Source organism: Loxodonta africana, chromosome 16 (assembly GCF_030014295.1).
Source record: "Loxodonta africana isolate mLoxAfr1 chromosome 16, mLoxAfr1.hap2, whole genome shotgun sequence".
NCBI lineage: Eukaryota > Metazoa > Chordata > Mammalia > Proboscidea > Elephantidae > Loxodonta > Loxodonta africana.
The window spans coordinates 33,306,248-33,327,976 of NC_087357.1; the positions used below are offsets into that span (position 1 = coordinate 33,306,248).

Below are 21,729 nucleotides of genomic sequence, written 5' to 3' on the forward strand. Positions count from 1 at the left end.
GGGGGAGACTGCACACAGATGTGTCTCTCCACGTTCTGTATTTCTGCAGACTATTTCTATGATTCACGTATCTTTATATTCATGTCTGTTCTAGTGCGTTGATCCAGGATTTATGATGCTGAATATATTTATCAAAACCTAGCTCAGGAAGATTTGCCCAGCATGCCTGTTTTGGTCAAATGTGTAAGCCACAGTCACACACGACTCTACACTCATCACTGTTCCCTTCCCAGGGTCTTCAAGACGCTCACATCACAACTGTGTTTTTATGTTGGCCCATGCACTGGTATCGATATGAGTAAATGTGCGTTTGTGTACCTGTGTGTCTCTCTGTCTATGGCCAGGACAGGGTGGTGGTGTGGGGGATGTGGAAATGAGAGAATTATTAAATGCCAAGTAGATGTGCAATAAATTCCATTGATTTTATAAACTCCAACTTGTCTTCAGTCTCCTTCCATTCTTTATCCTGGGGGCATTGCAAACAAAAACCTATTTTAAATACCTTTGCTTCCCCCCCCCAAAAAAAAAAGTGTCAATATTTTATTTGGATTTTTAACTTCGCTCCATAACAGTTGTTTGACCTCCTGACTCGTGCGAGTCACATAAATTCTGGGACTTTATTCAGGAGCCATGTTCCTGCTATTGAATAAGCAATTTGGGAGGGTGAATTAATGACTTGTGCTGTGGCTGGAAAGTCCCTGAAGAAATATTAAAATTGCTTGCAGACTGAATCGATACTCAGTGAACACCCAGCAAGAGGGCTTCAGCTCTGGAATGGCCCCAGAAGGCAGGGCTTGGTGGAGGAAGGGGAATTCCTGCACCCAGCTTGGAGAGGCCCTCCGCCACCTTTCCCTTGCTCCCTGGAGCTCTGTCATTTTCTGTAACAGCAAAGTCTTATTAAACCCCCAACCAAGATAGAGCTGATTTGTCCTGTGTCCGGAAGCAGGCTCAGGGGACAGTTTACTCTCTTACGAGCAATGAGAGCCTGGGGACATTGGCCTGGGCACATCTAGCTGCAGGAGAAAGGGGCTGGAGCTGCTGCTTTCCCGCACGCTTCCCTGTGCCTGGGGATCAGGAGTGTGCTGGGGTTGGGGAGGCTGCTGTTGGGTGTGCAGAAGGCATTGCACTGTTAGATGTTGCCTGGCTGGTTCCATCGCTGTGAGTGCTTGACCAGTGCTCGTCATTGCTCAGATGGCGATCTGATTTCAGTCTTTGCATGTGGGTGTGCCTGTGGGATGGGGCATTTGAATTGTGTTGTGTGTTACCGTGTACTGCATTGTGCCAGTGCATTCTGGCAGCTGGCTGAAGGTTTGTTACTTGGTGTTTTGTAGTATTGTATCAAGGTGACTGCACTTTGTGTAACACTGAGTTGGAGGAATTTGAGTATTGTTTGGTGACAGTGGCTGTGTTTCTGCTTTGAATTATGTTCGTTGATCATATCAGCATCTTTTTTTTTTTTTTTCTACAATGTATGTCTCAGAGATTAGGTTAATGGGTGTCTCCTTGGTAAAATGGGTTGAGTAACGATGTTGGATTTGGGTGGTGGTGTGTGATTCGGTAATTGCTTTAATTGCCTTTTTTTTTTTTTATTGGTATGGCTGTGGGTAAGAGGGCCCATCCTTCAGCTTTCTAGCTTACTCTGGCCTGGTCATTTGCACTGCTTCTTTCCAGAGGGAAGATTCTAGAGATGCAGGACAAATCTCTTCTTGATGTCCAAATGTGTAGGTCTATTTTTCTTGGAAGCAAATCCAGAGATGGCTTGGCTACTAGAAGTTGCCCCTGCTCCGCTGAACAGCTTTGGCTGCACTTCACTAGTACAAGTTCTGGTGCCACTTTCTCTTCCTCTGTTTAATTTTAAATTAAATCCCTAGGCTAAGCCCTATGCCTGTTGAGAGTCTAGATCCCTGCTGGGACTAGAGGAGAATGAATGGGAGTAAATTCCCCAGTCTCAATGGGAATAACAACATGATCGCTAGTTCCAAGAATCCCCAGTCTGTTCCACTATGTGGCTGTGCCCATCAGCATATTCTTCCTTCCCAGTATTCCCAGATGATAGGGCTCAGCAGTGACCTGCATTCACAGGTCATGGAAGACCACAGGCACACATGGACTTGGCAGGACTTTCTATTAAGGCACAGGGTCCTTGTTCTGAGCTTACAAGTAAATGTATGAATATATAGCTGAACATGAGACTGCAAAATATATAGAGCTCTTCAAAAGATGACACATGCCTGCAGTTCCTTTGATACAAGGTTGATATATAGTATGGTGTAATGGATAAGCATGTGGATTTCAGAGCCAGTACTGCACGGGTTCAAATCCCAGCTCTGCTACTTAGCCTGTGACCTTGGGTAAGTTATTTAACTTCTCTGTACTCCAGTTACCTCATCTAGAAACAATCCTATAAAGCCCTGTGGGGTTGTTTATGAGGTTTAAATCAGTTAATACATGTAACATGCATAGAACAGTTCCTAGTTCAGTAAGCACTTGTTAGTTATTATTATTATTAATATAAAGACATAATAAGATCAGCCCAAGCATGTGTACATATGTGTACATGTGTGTGCTAAGGGACATAAAATCCCAAAATAAATCAGGGTGCATATATGTGTGTGTGGTGTGTTTTAAGGAGAAAAGTGGAAAAGCTGCAGTCAAGCAGGGCTGGGCAGAAGGCAGCTCTCTCCTTGGCCTTCTAGTTTATTTGTACAGCTGCAGGGGAAGGGGGGTGATAGAGTTCACCACTGCCCATCTCCGTACAGAGGGCTGCATCCAGCCCTGTGGTGATGACATGGCATAAAAGAAGATGGTGGCCCTCATACGTGTTCTATCCTTACAAAAATTTTTAAATATGATTGAGCCCTCAGAATTCAAAATGAGCTCACTTAAAAGATCTACACTCTCATTTAAAAAAAATCAGGACCTTTGCCAGCTAATGGTGTAAATGAGGAATAGTGGAATCTAGGTATTAAATTTGGGAACTAAGGAAGAAGGAAGAACGGTATCAGATAAGTGAATGTTAAGGCATTTGGGTGTGGATCTTCTAGCAGCCCTTGAGTTGAGCTTGGTTACCTGACTAGGCCAAAGGGCAGGGGCCTAGCTACAGAAAATAGTGCCTCTAACAATTAGTTTTACATTGCTGAATGAGTTTTCACAGTTGGCCAATCGAAACTGCTCATTAGCAGCCCTCCTCAAGTGGCGCCCAGGGCATGCGCCCTACCTGCCATATCTTAAGTTACACGGGCAAGGAGAACTCAGGAAAGAATGGTTTTGGGCCTTAGCCTCATTCCATCGAACTTCCCGTAAAGATGGGGAGCCAGAAACATATCATTTATTGTGAGTTTGGGGAAAACTTCAGTGTCCATCTTTGCTCTTGTTGGGCACAGAGTAAACAGCAGAATTTGCAGTTATCCGGTTACTCCGAGCTATTACACCAACTAAATTAAGACCAAACTAGGTTTTCTTCTCCTGAAAAAAAATTTTTTTTAAGTCCTTGATTCCTTAGCTCTGAAACAACAACAATGATTCTCAAACTTCCATGCATCCCGGGAATATCCAGATCGTTGGGACAACAGTAGACAGGTTTGGTTTGAATTTGTCAAATATTTGCTCGCTTCTCCTTCTTTTTTCATGTTTTGTCTTATCTCCCTTTTCTCTCCTCTCATCTCCTCTTATTGTTTACCTTCCTTTCCTCTTCCTTCTATGACATTTAAGAATCAGAAGAACTCTTTAAAGCCATCACATAAAGACTTTTTTTCCACTACCATTTGATCCTAAAAAAAAAAAAAACTACAAAATGCAAAGTACCACAACCCATGAAAATGCCATGAAGCCCTGAAAAAGCCAACTTTCAACTCTTCAAGCAATAGTAGGCTCACCTCAGAGAAGGCGTGGACAGTCATACAAATTCACACATACATACACAGACACTCACACACACACTCATGTCCACAGAGGCTGGCTGTCAAATGAAAGTGGACAAAGGGGGCAGCTATTGACTAATTCTGTCCAGTGGTCAGATAACTAAATCATAGTGTTTTATTTCTGAAAGTATACAGAGCAGGCTCCCTTTCTAAATCTCAGTGGCATTCATGGTACACAATCCCACTCACAAAATATTCTTTTGACTCCTCAAGCTTTTTTATTTGAAAGATTTCAATGTTTATGCACACACAAACCAGAACCCACACACGTCGACAAAGACACATAACAAGAAATATACACTTGATGATTATTGTTGCAATAATAATATTGATTGAGTACTTAATACCTACCAGGCACAACTCTAAGAAGGTTTACTAGATTAGCTCATTTAACGCTTATGAGAACCTATGAGATAGCTCATGATTATTCTCATATTATGGGTAAGGAAACAGAGATCCAGAGAGGATAGGAAGTTTGCTCATAAACATGTAGCCTGCTGAGTAGTGAAACCAGAGATAGTCTCTTCCCAGAGCCCCAGGCTTTCTTACGCTACACCATATGGCTTCATACGAATTGCCTGGCATATAGTAGGTGCTCAGTAAAGATTTTTTGAATAGATGAATGAAAGAATAAATGAATGAAAAATCATATCTATCAAGAACCCTGATATTCTCACCTAAGATGTTTCTCTTATCAAAACCAGGCCGAATGGACAGCTGAAGTTTAGTTGGGCAAAGCTATTTGCTGTCCAGACCAACTTGCAGGGCAAGGGAAGTGCCCAACAGCTATGACTGTTCAGACACTAAATGCTGTCCCCACTAGTTCTCCACCTGACTTTACGGCCAGGCCCATTCTCCCTTCAGACCAGAGATCAGACCCAAATGCATCAAAGATGCTTTCTAAACACATCACTTTGTTTCCTTAAATATTTTTCTCTCAAAACAGGTGTTGATTCTGTGCCTGAATAAAAACTGAGACATTCAATCAATGATGTGAATGTTTCTAAATTGCCAGATAGTTGGCTTCATATTGACAACCTCTATAGAAAATTGACTAAAGTTCTTGGTTTTCATCCAGATCTATGGGAGTTGCCACAGTCATTAACCTGTTTGTCAGCAAGTGCTCATGCATTTCCAAGAGACATAAGTGAACACTAAAGAGGAAAAGAATAACCCAGAATAAAACAGACTAAAGAGGACCGGGGTAGTAGCTATTCGACAAAACCAGTCAAGCAGACTCCGTTCCAGGAATGAGTTGCTACCTTGGAGATCCATTAGAACATGGATCCAGCTCACAAGAGACTCATGTGCTTAAAGACCTTTGAAAATGTGGTAAGGCTGTACCCTTGACTGTCTACAGAGCCCTGCCCAATCAGATCCCTGCACGGCACAACCGATGGATCAATCCCATCCCAGTGTCCAGCCCAGAGAGTAGTTTGGCCACATTGCGGCCAATCCAGCCTCTTATGTGCTGACATGGCCTCATCCACTCTCCAGTTGCCTGCCTGTGCACTTGGTATCTACGGATTTTCAGTCCAAGCTGTAGATTTTGCAAAGCTTGGAGTAAATCTGGTTTGTGACTCTGTACATTTACCCCTATTTGTGATCTAGGGCTCTGCCTTTTATCATCTCTCCCAACTCCATTTTCTTTCTCTCTCTACTTTTTAATGCTATTTACAACTGCCTCATCCATACAGCTGCAGAGCTATCTTTCAGTGTCTCTAACTGATCTACTCAAATGGCTTTTCTTACCCAGGTTCTCTCTTCCCTCGAGTTTATTTATGTTTTAGTAAACAGGAACTTTAGATCGTTCCATTCAATAGCATTTAGGATTACCACTCTTATCAAAGGGATCAAGGCACTAAAAGACTCCTTGCAAGGTATATTTGTTTATTCTTATGAGCAACCGCTCTCTCTGCATACGAGAGAGATGCATGCGGGCGGGTTTGCATGCACAATGTCCTCCTCAGGTTATGCCTCTATGCTCCATTGCTCTGTGTCAATGCTGCTCGGCACCAACAGGAAGAGCCCAGTGAAATCATGATGTGGACAGCAGCTAACCCTCGAAGAGCTGGAGATAAATCCAGGCCCTGGACCCGCTCTCCTGATGAGCACTCAGTTCTTTTAGGAGCAGGCCCACACATGTCTGGCAGGGCTGCTTCCTCCAAATTCTCCCTCCTACGCACACCCTTCATCCAGAGCTGCAGATGGGGTTTGAGATGGTATAATTGACAAGCAAGGTTTTGGGGTCTGTTCTCTAAAAAAAAAAAACAAACAAAGCAAAACAAAAAACCATTGCCATCAAGTAGATCCTGACACATAGTGACCAGGTAGGACAGAGTAAAACCGCTCCATAGGGTTTCCAAGTCTGTGATCTTTATGAAAGCAGACTGCCACATCCTCCTCCCATGGAGCAGCTGGTGGTTTCGAACCACCGATCTTTCAGTTAGCAGCCAAGTTCTTAGCCACTGAATCACCAGGGCTCCTTTCTATTCTCTTATCAAAAACCAAAAAAGCAAACCCACTGTCATCAAGTCAGTTTCAACTCATAGTGACCCTATAGGACAGAGTGGAACTGCCCCATAAGGTTTCCAAAGAGCCGGTAGTGGATTTGAACTGCCAGCCTTCTGGTTAGCAGCCAGGGCTTTTATTCTCTTAGAAGGTGTGAATTGGGTGAGGGGAACCAAGAAATGCCTCCCTGTAATCCTAGGCCATCCATCTAATGCCTTTTTCTCCTTCTCTTCAATTCTTTCCACATCTTCTCCCCACTTCTAACTCTCTTTGACCTTGAACTCTGGCCTTCCCCTTCACATCAGAATCTGTCCTGAGGGGGACAACACCTCCAAAGAAGCAGTTATCTGACCCAATAGGCCTAGAGACCAGTAGCCAGAGGGACCAGCCCATCACTCCACTCCTGGAAATAAATCCCATTATATTTGCATTTTAATTTTCCACATAAACAAAGGCCTAGAGTACTCGCTTGGGCAGCATCACTGGATGAATTTAATTAGAAATGAAAAGTTTATAGGGCCCTCTTTAAAGCGATTAATGCTCAGTTAACATTTATCACATTCGTATGCTGGGATCGCCTTTTCTAAGCAGCCACTGGCCATGAAATGAATTTCTCTCAACTTTTTTCGTACCCGTTCTGGGAGGTCATTTATGGAATCTGCACTGCTTTCCTGGGGTTACTTGGTCCTCAGATCCAAGCTCAACAGGGAGGAAGGAGATGTGTATGTGCTGGGGAAGGGCAGCAGTGAGTCGAGAGTGAGGGCGAGAAAGCTGTTTCTCAGACGAGCTGGACCTTAGAGCTGCGTGCTCAACCCAGCAGACAGAGCCTCTTGCCTAATAGAAAGACCCCACCCCCACCCCACCCCACCAAACCCCACCCTACCCCACCCAGTCCATTTCTGTAGCCAAAAACTGAGCTTTCACTGGAATGGTCAGCATCAACCACTCTGGCTCTCACTTTTCTCCTCCTGTCTTCTGCTGTCTCTCTACCACCCTTTCTTCCTCTCTCATCTGGTGCCCTCTTAGGCTTTCCCTCCTAGGCGTACAGTGATTAGAGAAAGGAACACAAGTCTCAACCCCAAGTACCCTTCCTCTTTTCCTCTGGCTCTCCCTGAGGCCAGGCAGTCACAGTCTGCTGCCCACTGAGTGTCAGCTCCTTAGGAAAGCAGAGGGCATAGGGGAACATAAAACCTCTGCTGGTCCCTAGAGGAAGGATGGCCTTCCTTATCTTATCAAATTCTCTTCACTCTTTAATTAGAGTCAGCTGAGATTGGCCTCCTAACCCAAACCAGCTAACAGAGTAATAATCAAAAGGAGAAGAAAGAGGAAGGAAAAGGGGAAGGGACTGAGGGTAGGGAGGTAAGGTATCAAAGGGATAAATATCTTGACCTTTGTCCCTTCCAAACATGGAGGATCTTAGCAGACACAAGCCAAGCAACTGGTACCAGTTTTTATAGCATCATATGCAACGGATTACACACACCCACCTCCCCAGCCACTACACAACTCAGTACACTCATGGCCAGCAGAGCAAATGCACATAGCTCACCAGTGTCCATGCCCCCAGATGTGGGCATGTACACAGGACCCTCTGCATTCCTGACAGGACACCCACTCACCAAGCCATCAGAACAGCTACTATCCATTCAACCTGCCCTCTCCTGATAAAGTGCACTAACACCCTAAAGAGGCAGGCCTTCCAGATGATGCCAGGAACTTCTGTTCTGGGACCAAACAACTGCTTTAGCCAGAAGCCCTCTGAACAGCAAACCAGAAGCTCCCAGTTCAACAAGACTGACACTTGGAGAGCTCCCTGCAAGGCCAGGCCGTTTAGACAGCTTGCCAGGTTTAGCTAGATATCAGCAACCCACACACTCTTCCCAAAATGGAGCCACACAGAGGAGCCCAACATGCACTTACCAGCTTCTCTTGGTAACACATTATGGCAGGCACAGCCCGTTGTCCTCTAGGATTAGGAGAGAGGAGGTCACAGGGTAAGGGGCAGAATGAGGGCTCCTCCCTCACCATCCCTGTGCCCTGTTAGGCTGATGCTGCCCACAAGGCTCCAGGTCCTTCAGCTTCCTTCACCTGCCTGCCAGATATGGACTGTGTAGTCTGGCCCAGCAAAGACCAAGAGGTCCCCACGGGAGCGTCAGGAACAGGGAATGCTCAGCCCGTGTTCACTCTGTTTGCTCAAGCCTTGGGGCCACTTTTGTGCTCCCTTCCTGCCCTGCCCCTTCCCCCATGCCTCTCCCATCCTTCTCTCTGATTTCTCAACCTTACTCTGTCTACCAGGTAGATGCAAGTTCCTTTCCACCTTGCTGCCCCATCACGCAGCCCTGCCTCCTCCTCTTGCCAGGAGCTGCCATCATGGCCTTCTTATTTCTGAATCACAGCAGAGGGAAAGCACCACAGAGAAGTGTGGGCTGAGACAGGAAGTCCATAGCAAAGTGGCCAAAGGGCTACGGATGGAGGGGCTCTAATCTGGAACCCCCAGGAAACAGGGACTTCCCTCCCTTCCTCTTGGCCTTTCTCCCACTTTCCCTGCTCCGGCCTGCCAGGGACCAGGCTGGTGACTGCACTGCAGTGGGCTCACAGCTCCCTGGCCTGCCTTGCAGTGTGTGGCTGGTGCAGGCGGCTGAGGTGCACACCTGTGCTCCCCCACTCCACTCTCCAGGGAACCACACAGTCTCCAGCCCTGTGAATTTACCTCCCCCTGCCATGTCTTCTGGTTAAGCACTCAGCTGCTAACCAAATAGTTGGCGGATTGAACCCACCCAGCAGAACCACAGATGAAAGACCTGGTGATCTGCTCCCATAAAGATTACAGCCTAAAAAACCCCTTGGGGCAGTGCTACTCTGTCACATGCGGTTGCTATGAGTCAAAAAATCACCTAGATGGCCGCTAACAACAACAAAGCCACTTCCTCTGCTTGGGCTTCTGTTCAGAAACTTGCCCACCTTTCTCCTCCCTGGCTCGCCCTCCTCTTTTCTCCTTTACCACTTTCTAGGCCTCTCCTTATACCCCCTTCAACTTAGACTACCAGCTACCCTGGAGCTCTGGCTCCCTCCAACCACCTCCAAGACCTTGTAGGGCTACCTACAGCCTTGGCTCAGAGGAGCAGGCTCCTATCTCTCCTTTTCAAGCCTCCCCCCAACTCTGAAATTCCCTGTACTGCATTCCCAAACCATCCAGGCCAAGCCAGCTCCCAGACCTTTCCTTTCACCATCAGCTCCATCACCTCTGTCCTTACTCTTCCAGTCCTCATTCTCCCTTTCCTTCCACCCCCTTCCATCCTACCTCATCCTTTCCTCCCCTAGCTATATATATTAAAAAAATCCATTGCTATTGAGTCAATTCTGAATCATAGTGACCCTATACGACAGAGTAGAACTGCCCCATTGGGTTTCCAAGGAGTGGCTGGTGGATTCAACTGCCGACCTTTTTGGTTATCAGCCTGAGCTCTTAACTGCTGTACCACCAGGGCTCTCCCCTAGCTATACGGAGCAATATTCTCACCTCACCTTGTTTATGCAGTTGGTCCCTAACTAAACCCGTGAACTGGGCTGGGGACTCGAGTGTTAAAGCAAGTATGGACAACTTATCACACAGTTCTCCATTACACAATGGCATCGTTGTAGCAAGGCCCCTCTTACTGGACTCCAGAGGGTTACACTATAGCACAATAATAGTTGAATGAAAATTTGAGACCAGTTTGCCTAAATTATGGAATGAGGACTAACCCACCCCTATGCCACCTCCCAATGGCCCAGTGGCTACCTCGCTGATCGACCCTAATGATCTAAAGTACAGGGGATTCAGTCTTTGCCTGTGACTGCTGGTCCTGTCCTGTGAGCCTTCCTCCCTTTCCTCCTCTTGGCCTCAGAGCCCCTTCACCTACGAGCAGGCAGAGGTAGGCACACACAACACACGCAAATCCACACACCCAGAAGATATCAACCTATATGCCTTAAACTATCATGAAGATATTAAAGTTGAGCCTGTATAGTACCAAAACACCCCACCCCACAGGAGAAAAACATCTCAATTTGTAGTTCAATAGTAGATAGATAAACCCAAAGTGATTCAATTTTTCACCTCTTCAATATTTCACTTGTTATTTGGGCATTGGTTAGAAGATATTGCTTCCCACTCCTGAGACTGGTCAGGAGCCCCTCTACCTTCTCTAGATGCACCCCCACAGCTGGGCACACCCTATACCTGTAGCTGCTTTCTTTGTAAGAACCCAAGGTCTGGACACCTGGCTTAGAGGGATGGAGGAGGTGTGAGAAGAACCAGCAGGGATTTAGAGAATTGGCAGGCCAGGTTAACACCATTGGCCACATTCTTTTAAAGAACAGGAAGTGAGGAAGGAATTCTTTCCAGTACACACATTTTCCTCTTAATATAAGAACTCCAACTACAGGTAGCAATGAGGAGGGGTTAAGGGTGGACTTGTGCATTCAGAGGCGAAGTTGCAGAGTAGCTAGAGCTGGAGATCTAGAAAGCTGGAAGCAGACAAAGGGGTCCCTGATTTAAGGTGTGCCTCATCAGTCCTGCTGAGAAGCCTGGAAAGCAGTAGCCCACTCCATGTGGGCTCATAGGGAGCCCCCTGTTCAGAATGCAGGCTCTCAGGGAGGAGGGTGGATACATCTTCTGTACCAGTTACTACTATTGCTACTCTTTCTCTAGATATATCCACAAGTACATATCGTCACATATACAATCACGTCATCCCATGTGTATCAGAACAAGCCCATTCCTCAGCTACCCGCCAAAATGCATGTTCCCTACCACTCTAACTTCCAATGTTGCCTCTCATTCCTTGGATCTACTTTGTGTAGTAATCCTCTCCCTGTGCCAATATGTACACAAATACTTTTCTCTCCCTGTTGCAACCCCACTCCTCCCCAGGTCCCCTTTTCCAGGTATCCCTGTTTCCCTTTTCCAGAGGCTGCTCCTGCCTGGCCCCATCTCCACTTGGCTAATTCCCCCTGTGGCCCCTGTATTGAACTGTTGTGTTGTCCATTTCCTTGTGACAAGAGCTCTGGTTACAGAGTTATTGATTGGTTTTCATGCAGACAGATGGGCCCTTCCTGGACTCCCATCGAAAACCCTGGCTGTATGAGCTGATTGTTGCCTCTTGGGGTGTAGGATTGCACCGGAGACCACCCTCCATGCAGCCTCCTTTGCCCAGGCAGTGAACGGTAATAAATGGAGGCAGTCTGAGTGATAATAAAAGCAATTGAATAGGTTACCTGTGCAGACACAAGATTTATGCCTCTTCATATTTGATATGATTGTTTTATTGAGTCCTCAGAACAGTTAGGACACATTTTATTTATTTATTCAGGGTTTTCCCTCTCTTTTCTTCTTTGCATCACCTTCCAAAATCCACCTAGGCCTTTTGTTAGGGGCAACCACTCTTGTCTTCCCTTCTGAAGAGTTGCCAGCTGACGTAAGAACTCAGGGCAACCAGCCATTGCTTTCACCTGAAAGCCTTTTAGAGGCCTGAAAGCCTGCCCTCGGCCAGCCACCAGGAAGTGACAGGTCTATACAACACCGGCCAAGAAGCCCAGCCCAAAACAGCTAAGGACACAAAAATGGTCTTTTCATAAGAACAACTCCAGCTCATTTTAAGGAATAAGAAGACCAACCAAAACCAACCTGTTGCTGTCAACTCCATTCCGACTCTTGGCAACCCCATGTGTGTCTGAGTAGAGCTGTGCTCCATAGGGTTTTCAGTGACTGATTTTTTGGAAGCAGATCACCACATCTTTCTTTCAAGGAACTTCTGGGTGGATTTGAACAGTCAGACTTTCAGTTAGCAGCCAAGCACTTAACTGTTTGTACCATTCAGAGACTCCAAGAAGGCCAACAGCCTTGCCTGTTTCACATTTTATTCTAATGATGAGCAACCTTAGCAGCAGGTGACCCTCCCTGGGAGAGGACAGGTGACCAAGGCTTCTCAAACAGAAACTGGAATGTTTGTCTGCTATATGTGGCCCAGTCTGATAGGCCCCAGGCCACCTAAGGCAAGTACCCTGTCCTTATGTCTCCTATTTCTCTGCAGGGAGTTTTCTTCACCCACCAACTTGCCCTGGCTGTCTGTCATGAGGCCAACAGCCCTGGCCACCAAACAGCTGCAAGAGTATGGAAATGTGGTAGGCAATGCTGCCCCTCTGGCCTAGCTTCATGCCAAGTCAAGTCCAAGAGTCAATTGCATGATGCTTCTGGAAGCTGAGCTTCAGAGAGGGAGACAGACCTCAGCCCTGCCCATGTCTTCAGTGTTCCTTTGGCTAGGATGAGTGGTTCCCAGCTTATTTGGAAATGTCTTTGAATGAACAGCTGGTAGACCACTGTCATCCCCGCTGTTAGGCTTCTGAAGAAGACTTGGGAATGACCCAGGGGGGATACCTGAATGACACAGGAAAGAATTCTTTAACACAGTGCTGGGCCTGCAGCATAAATGTGCTCACCAAGAGCCAAACAGACTAAGGGAAAGTGTGGGTGGTAGGTGATCGGTGTGAGGGTGACTCTGGAAGAGTCCACTCCAAAGATCTAGGAGCAGGGAGTGTAGGGCAGGCTGAAGAAACTAGGGAGTGATGGTCTTACCGTCAGCTCATTCCAAGAGAGAACCCTCAGGGGATCTTCAATAACCTGAGACTCAAGGAGTGTGTCCTTTAAAAGGAGCTGTATTCCCTGCCCAGAACAATAGCCAAACCAGAAGGCTTCAGCATATAATCAGAAAAATCCTTCCTACCTAGTCAACTGCTTAGCGATGTAACTAGGTGACTTTTTCCCGTTTTAGTAGCATAGATCCCCCTCCATCTCTTCCCTCTCCAGTCCATTTCCCATAACAGATTTCAACCTAAAGTCACCTGTTTATAAACACCCTCCCTCCACAGCAGTGGCATATAAGCTGAAGAGCTGGCAACTCCATGCTCAGCGATCAGTAACCCAATATTTAGAATGGTTCAGATAAATTCCATATGCTCAGCCACCTAGTCAACCCTCTGGATTTTTGACAGTAGTCCCTGTGATGGGGGCAAGGGGGCTCCCTGACCCACTCCATTGGCTCAAATGGGCACTTCTATGAGGATGTGCTCATGGAGAATGTGGAATGGATGGCTTTATCACGACAGGATCAGAGAATGCCCAAACTGTTTTTAAAACATGAAAAGCGATTTAGTTTATAACCATAACAGCATATTTCAAGTGCGGCGACAGCATCTGTTTGGGGGAGGGGAAAATGAAACACCTTACGATTTGGCTCAGGTGGGTGAGCATGTGTGGGCTTCCTTTCTTGCCAACCACCAGCACACGCACACCCTTATTCATCACAGTTATAAAGTACCCAGCATACTGGGCACCTCACCAACCAATAAACCTCAAAATGCAAGAACCACCCATTCCCAACACTCTGCATTTCCTGCACAGAAGAAATCTCCAGCTTCTTCCTGCGGTAAGGATTCTCAAAACTGCAAAAGGGCAAAGTTCTGACATTACTGGCACCCACAGAAACTTCTGCCTTTATTAAGCTTTAGAGTAAAACAACACATCTCAGAAAAACCTTTCCCCATCAAGCAAGGCACTGATAGGGATGAAGCTAAGGGTGTGGTGCCCAGATGCATCCCGCCAGCCTCGACTCAGCAGCACACTGGGAAGCCCCCAGAATTCTTTCCGAAACGTGAAACATGGGAGAGTCCTGCCCCAAAGCGATATCAGGAATAGCTTGTCTGCTCCTTGTGCTCTCAGTGGCAATCCCCATCCCTCTTCTCCATTCTCTTTCCATCTCAAGCACACCTGCCCACAGATGGCCATGTCTCCACACCCAAAGGAGGCCTCCCAGCCCCTCAGATGACAGAGCTGTGTGCTGACAGACTCTGCAGCTCTCAAGAGGATGTCATTCTTTCTCCCACTCGCATCTCCCTTTCAGCTCACTTCTCTAATTCCCAGTTCTGATGGGTTGACCTCAAGGCCTCTAGAGCTTAATCCTAGGGTCACTTGTCCCATGCTCTCCATGGCTTTTCAGAATGAGGGCATTCCCAAACTTGTGCCAAACCTTGCTTCCAAAACATCTCAGCCAGTGAGGGTTGCTTTCAAAACACCTCAGCCAGTGAGGGGGGTCTGTTGGGTGGCAAGGGGTTCTAGACAAGGCTACCACTACCTCTGCCCCTCCACACCATCAGAAGAAACAAATTGCCTTAGCCATCTGTGTCTTGGGTTCCTTTAAGGATCGCCAGTCCTATTAGTAACAGTGAGCATTTCTCACAAATGTTCTTCAGAACACCACCACCCAGTCCCAACAACAGTTTTCAGCAAGACCACTCTTGGCCCCGGCTACTCTCTTCCCAAGACCTGGGTTCCAACTCATTCCCAGGACCAGCAGCAGAAAACAATGCTTAGTCCCCTTCTGTCACTCCTGCCACAGACCCAGAGCTTCCCCAGCTTCCTCCCTTGGCTTTTAAATGCAAAGGGCTCATTCCTCTCCCAAATCAGCCAGCATCTTTCTCCAGCTCCTTTGTGGAAGGTGTCTGAATATCAAACCGCTATGCTTTCAATACCTGGCTGAGCCAGGCCCAGGGAGCTGGAGGGTTTTCGGAGGGTGTATAATTAGCTGATCAGTATTATGTTACCCTGTTCATAACTGAATAACCGTTTTAATACAGATGGCACACACTGGGATAATTTCTGGGGTCGCCTCGCAGTACGTTACAGCACAAGTGTGGCAGAGGGAATCTTCTTTAGCCAAGGTACATTCTACCAGCTAATTTTACCTGCTGTTTTCAGGATGATTTGGGATAATTCCATATCGTTTGCAAAATATTAAAAAAAAAAAAACCCTTGATGTGTGATGCCAGTTTCAGAAAAAAGCACCATCTGAATTATTAGTTGCCCTGATAATGAGCCTATGAAGAGTGCAAAGAATAACAAGGGTATGAAGCCCTTAGCCTTAGTCTTTCTCATTTGCGGTTTGCCATAGAATGGGGGGCAGGGTTGAAAGGCTGACCAAGGCTTTCTGGGATTTGCTCCTGGCTGATGTGTGACTCGTGAGGGGTCTCTTGGATGTCAGGTTGGACAGCTCTGTGACCTGTGAAACCAGCCTGGGATCCTGGGCCCAACTGCCGTTTATATGCTCTGGACCCACCACGGACAGACACACTTGCACCATGGCCCGGGGCACATGTGCCTGGGATGCACACGCATTGCAGCGGTTTGGGGACCGGAAGACCTACCTACCCTGTGCTACTCTGTGTTGAAGGGACTCTGGCCTGTGTCTCCCTAAGCCTATCATCAGTGCAAAGACTTCAGCCTGGACATAGTCACCCTAGATGGTCGGGGGCATCTCCCAGGGTTCAGCCTCAGGGTCCAGAGTTCTCCCTCCCTGCCTGGTCAGCCGCTCCTTGCCCAGCTCCTCCACTCCTCCTACCAACTGCTGGCTGGTGGTTAACAGCATTTGCTCCGCAGGCCTGGATACCAGTGCCTGCCAACCGGAAACTTCTGAGGGAGCTGGCTAGTGTGGCCTGGGCCCAGGGGAGGCTGGCTTTGTGGGGGTTGGCAGGAAGGGTGGGGGAGCCAGGACAGGTGGCTGCCCCTGGGGAAGCAAGCACGCCTGTAGAAAGGGAAGTCTGTTTGAAGGCAATGAATAGACACTGGTCATTTTAAAGGCTTTGGCTGTGATTGTCTCTAGATACTGAGGCTCATAATCTTGGAGTCTTAATTATCACCAACACTTGGATTCATTTCCAAGACGCTGGAGGTGAAGCCTGGCAGGAAACGCCCAGTCCTGGGCCAGAGACAGCCCTGTCTATCTCTCTGCCTTACAGGTCCCCTCTTCCTGCCCAAAGGTCTTCCAGGCTTGGGGCAGGGAGGAAGGGTGGAGTCTGGAGAAAGAGCTGAGACCTTGGGGAGGGGGAGCCGCCCCTCAGGCAGGAGAGGGAGCTGGGGTCCCACCCTGCAGGCAGGGTAGCTTGCTCACCTGTTGATGGAAGAGACACTGGGCACGGTGTCGTTGTCACAGATGCCCTCGGCCAGGAGCCGGTCTCGAATCTCCCAGGCGAACATAGTCGGGTTCTGTCGCTTGTATTCAGCAATCTTGTCCACTACTTTGGGAGTTGCCACTTTGGGCTTGGAGCCGCCGATCACGCCGGGCTTGATGCTGCCAGTCTCGTAGTACCTGCGCCGGGAAGGCCGGCGGGGTCAGCGAGAGGCAGCGGCGGCAGGAGGCTGTAGGCTCGGGGCCGCTGAGCCGCTCTCCCGCTCAAGACAGCGGCACTGAGGGAGAACTCCCAGCGTGGCTGAGCTGGCTTCCAGAGGGCGCTTGGCTGGGGACAGGGACACCGCGGAGGGCGAGGACGAGGGCGAGGGGGACGCTTCCCCTGTAGAGGCAGTCACACCGTGGGCTGCGGGTACGCCAGCCAGGATGTGCGTCTGGGTAGGAAAACCCAGGCTTTTACTTGGGAAAGGCAAGGGGAACAGTGTGGCAAAGCCTCCGGGCCCACCCAGGCCGAGGCACCACCTCTAACCCTTTACAATTGAGCGCAGAGCGCCCATGGGAGCCAGGATCCTTCCTCGGCCTCCCAAACGCTGCTTTTTCTCCTCTTGGGGACTCGTTTATGCTCCCTAGCCCATTCACCGAACCCCCAGTCGGCATTTCTCGGCTAGAAGAGGCGTCCCTCCCTTTCTGAGGCAGGAAATCAGGCCGCTTCCGCGAGAGGGCCCTGGAGCTGGGTGACCCTGTTCCACCCTGGCTCCTGAAGCTGCTGCCGCCACCTAAGCGTCCTCTCCAAAAGAAACAGAGCTCTGGCTCCTCTCGAGTCGGTAGGGGATCTCCCTCTCCCGCTTGGGGTCCGGGGCTTTCAGCAGTGTCCCGGGGCTGGAGACCTCGTGCTGGCCAGGGAAGGAGGCAGGGCATCGCCCGGGGCAGCTCCGAAGCCCTCACCTGCCCAGGATTTTGCTGACACAGCCGTGGCTGACCCGCAACTGCCGGGAGATGTCGCAGGGCCGCACACCCTGGTGGGCGAGCTCCACGATGCGCTGCCTCACCACGTCGGGCAGGGGCCGGCCGTTCACAAACACCCCCCCGAGCTGGTTCACACCCCCGTGCCCTGCTGGGGAGAGACAAGAAAAAAAACACAACACCCCACACACAGCAGGGACCGGCCATTAGTCAGGGTCCGCGGCCAGGGCGGAGGGGCATGTTCCCGGACTCGCGGAGAGGGGTGGCCCGCGGACCACAAGGCTGAGGATTGGGGATTGGAACCGCGAAGCCCTGGAGACGCGGAAGCGCAGACGCAGAGCCCAGGGATGCGAAAGAACGCGGTTCTTAGACCATGACGACGCATGGTAGAAAGTGCGGGAGGGAGTGGAGAAGCCCGGCAGAAGAAAAGAAAAAGGGGAAGGGTGGGTAGGGGAAAACAGAAAGGGGGAGTTCATGCCAGCGGGGAAGAATGCAGGAAAGCTAGGAGGGGAAGGGCCGGGCAGACTGTAGACCAGGCGGCTGAGAGGGATCCCCCCCTGCGCCGCAGGAAGGGGGTGTTGTCCTTGCGCGCTAGGTCTTGGCGGATGGCGATTCTGGGGAATCGGGATCTGGTTGACTCGGTTCTTAGGGGCTCTTTTGCTCCCTACCTGTTTCTTTGTATTTATTTTTAATCGGAGCTTTCCTACTTCTTTCTCTTTTTATTTAATCGTGCGTTTTTCTTTCTTTTTTTGCCTCTAGATATTTGGGGACCATATTTTCCTCTTGCCTCTAAAATGTCTAAAGTTCAAAGAAAACCATGTGGAGGCAGGAAGGTGGAGGAGGCAGGGACCTCGGTCTGCAGCCCTCAGAGACCGGGAGGCGGCGGAGCGCCGAGCGGCGCCGGCAACAGCCGAGAGCGCAGGCTGCTCCCGCTCGCCTGCTGCCGCGCTGCTCCAGATATGCAGCCTACCACCTTGCTCAGGTCGCCTGGTCCAGGCCGCCCGGCGGGTTGGTGGCTCAGGGGCACTCTGTGCAGCCAATCCAAGCTAGCTCGCATCCCTCTGACCCCTTAGCTGCGGTTTCCGCGCAGGCAACCGAGCACCAAAGGCGTTTGCTCCTCTAGCCAAGCCAAGAGGAAGGCTCTGGGTTTCCAACCCTGCTGCAGCGCGAGCTCCCCACCTCGGAGCCAGGCGGACACCGGGTGCCAGGACTGAGGTCGCTGCCGCGCGCCCCTTCCTCCTTCGCCTGCAGCAGTTTAGAAACCCGGCACCTAGAGCCATCAACCGGCAGCCACAGTTATTGAGCAATCTGAGCGCAGACTTGTAGCTGCCAAGCGGGCCTGGAGCCGGCCGGCAACCTGCAGCCTCTGCCCCGCTAGCCTCAGGCCACTTTCGGAGAAAGCGGGTACCCACGCGCTCCCCTCATCTCCCTCCCGTCCCCTTCTGGGGACCAAGGGCAAGGGTGGGCGAATCCTCTGGGGAGTTAGCATCTGATAGGGAAGCTGGGGGAAAAATGAACCTCTCCTTTTACGTTCTCTTGTCTCCCTACCTATTTCTAGCCCCACTCCTCACCTTCCCCTCCCTCCAAACCCGGATCATCAATAATTTAGGCCCCGGGAGAACTCGCGTTACCGGTATGAAAAGGCGGCAGCTGCCGGCAGATTAAAGATGAATAATTCAGCCTCGCCGGGCTCCGGGCCCGGCCCTTCGGCCCCAGTCTAAGGGTGGGGATGGGAAGGAGGCACGGCGGGGGTCCAGGGTGGGCTCCCGAAGCTGGCGCAGAGTCGGGCCTGGAATGCCCCGGGCGGCGACTCCGGCTGCAGCTCTCGGTTGCCAGCCCGTCAGCCGGCCGGCCGGCGCAAAGCTCTCTCCCTTCTCCTACCCCCTTCTGCTTGCCTTGCTTCACTTTGGGTTTCCAAGTGGCACCCAGTGGGCGGCTACGGCTCGGCAGAATGTCCGCAGAATCGGCAAGAGAGGAGAGCGCGAGCAGGGGCGACCAGGCCGGGAGGCAGGTAGGCAGGCAGGGCGAAGACGGCTGCGGACCCGGGTCCACTCCCTCCGGAAAGGAGGGAGGCTTTCCAGCCCGGCTAACAGGGGCCCGCAGCGTCGGAGGCCTTGGCGCTGGCCCCCAGCGCTTGGAGATTATTTGGGGAAATCAATTTTATCCCAGGAGTATTTTGTAAAGCTCCCCTTGTAACGCTAAATATATGCTTAAGGGGGAAAAAAAAAAACACAGCTCTCCCTCCTCCTCTGTTTTCCAAAGCACAGACCCAAATCAGGTCTAAAAGTTTCCCTGTGAAAAGTTACAAATTATCCTTTATTATTAATCTACTGATGGGGAGGAGCTTTCTATTTAGAATCTTATTTGTCTTTAAAAAAACTGCAAAAAAAATCTTGGAATTGTTTTCCAAGCTAAGATGAATGAAATGAATCAGATAAATTCAAATTTTATTAAAATAATTCCCTCATTTTCCTATTACTTTTCTCCCTTTCTCCTTTCTGCAAAATCCTTTCAATTTTCTTCCTTCAATTTCCTTCCCCTTCTTTTGATTTCTCTCTCCTTTCTCCCCAGCTTTGGCATTTGCCTTCCTTTTGTTCTTCCCCCTCATTTTCTCCCTCTCTGCAACCCCCTGACCAGGTTGCTGGCTGCATCAGCCTTGCCAGGGAGTGGAAGCCCAGCCAGGTACCTCCAAAACTGGGGGCAGAGCTGCGCTCTTCGAGGGTGGCCCAGGAAACTGCTCTCCTTGCCCTGGCATTGACTTAGATTTCTCCTCAGAAGCCCCCTTTGTTTTTGGAGCATCTCCAAGAAAGATGTGGGGGAAGACGACCACCACAACGATGTCGTGCCAACCTGGACTCCCAACTCAAGAAAAGGAGAGAGGAGAGTGGTGAGAAATAAAGGGAGAGGAAAGGAGCATTTCAAGCCAGCCGGCAAGGAGCTCGGCATTAGCTTGCCTAGGAGGCCCGGGAGCTGCTGGGAGCTGAGGGTCAGAAGGGGGCACCCCACCCCCACACTCTGCGGCCAGTTTGTCCTACACTGAGGCTACCCACGCTGGGAGTCTCCTCCTAAACACCCACAACTCTTAGTTTGAGAAAGGTACAGAAGAGGCAAGGGAGAAGGAGGAGGTAGACAGAAAGAGTGAAAGAGATAGAGAACAGATAGAGAAAACACAACACAAAACACAATCCTGGAAACTACCTGCCCATTAGTGCCCCACCCAGGGCAAGAGGGCCACCAGGGAGTGGGGTTTCGCAGGAGTCAGGACCTGGGACTGCAGAAGACCCGGAGACCTGAGAAGGATCAGGTGGAAGGAGAGAAGGCAGGTGCCGGGCACCGGGGAAGGTGGGAAAGCAGGCAGAGGATAAGCCTGGGTGACAGGCGGAGGGAAAGGAAGCTGGAGGCTTGAGAAACACCGCGCCAAGGGAAAGAGGAGGAACGAAATGAGGGGCCGAGAGGAGCCAGCGTGGCCTCCGAGATGGGGCCTGAGCGCAGGGTGCCGGGGCCGCCTTGGGACAGGACTAGGTTGGGACGAAGAGCCCGAGCCGGACAGGAGCCGGGCGCGGGTACTCACGGTGCATCGCGGAGAAGGGGTCTGCTTTGCAGTGCATATCCATGGGGAGACAGAGGAGCGGGAGCAGCGCGGCCGCCGCCGCCGTGTCGCCTCGAAAACTCAACTTCAGGACTTGAGGAGAAAAGGGAGGGACGGTGGGGGGGAGGTGAGCAGGCGCCCGGCTGCAGCGAGGCGCACGGGGGCGAGGGAGGCCGCGCTGAGCTCCCCGCGGGGACTCCTCCGGGCTGCCCGGGCTGGCAGCCGCTGGGGCCGCAAGTTCCCGCCGTCGGGGCGCGCGGGCTGGGCGATCAGCAGAGCGGCCCCGGGACGGCAGGCCGGGCTGGGGGGCACTGGGGACGCATGGTGCGCGCTGCAGCTGCGGCCGGTTTGAGGCTGGACGAGGGCGGCAGCACACTCAGCGCCCCAGGAAGCCGGTCATCCGCGAGGCGGCGGTCGCGGAAGGCGCGGGGCGGGGGCGGCCCGAGGGCGCCGGACGGGAGCGGGGTCTCTCCAAGTGCCGGCGAGTTGGCGAAGTTGGTAGAGAAGTAGCAATCCCCGGGCCGTCCGAGCGGGCGCCGGCGGGAGGGAGCTCGCGGGCCGCCCCTGCCCCCGGAACAGGCCCGGGCACGCCGCCGCGGCCGGAGGCCGGAGGGAGGAGGGAGCCGAGCGGCGCCGGCAGAGCGGGGCTGGCCCCAGGTGGATCGCGGCTGCGAGGAGGCTCGGCCGGAGACTGGAGCGGTGGCTCCCGGTGTGTGTCTCTCTAAAAGCTGCAAAGCCCCCTCCA

At 50.7% G+C, this 21,729-nt stretch overlaps 1 protein-coding gene across 5 annotated transcripts in view; it reads right to left on the minus strand.

The window, feature by feature from the left end:
* Nucleotides 1-21,024, minus strand: part of PAX2 (paired box 2) — an 82,311-nt gene extending 61,287 nt beyond the window's left edge. For 4 of the 5 annotated variants that reach the window (XM_064269446.1, XM_064269444.1, XM_064269445.1 and 1 more), the window contains exons 1-3: nucleotides 20,967-21,009; nucleotides 17,378-17,546; nucleotides 16,415-16,612 (exon numbers count right to left, since the gene is read on the minus strand). In XM_064269446.1, the coding sequence (XP_064125516.1) occupies nucleotides 16,415-16,612; nucleotides 17,378-17,546; nucleotides 20,967-21,009 (410 nt within the window). Of the gene's footprint in view, nucleotides 1-16,414; nucleotides 16,613-17,377; nucleotides 17,547-20,966 lie in introns of all 5 variants that reach the window. The other variant, XM_064269448.1, reaches the window with a different exon arrangement.
* Between the last annotated feature and the right edge of the window lie 705 nt (nucleotides 21,025-21,729).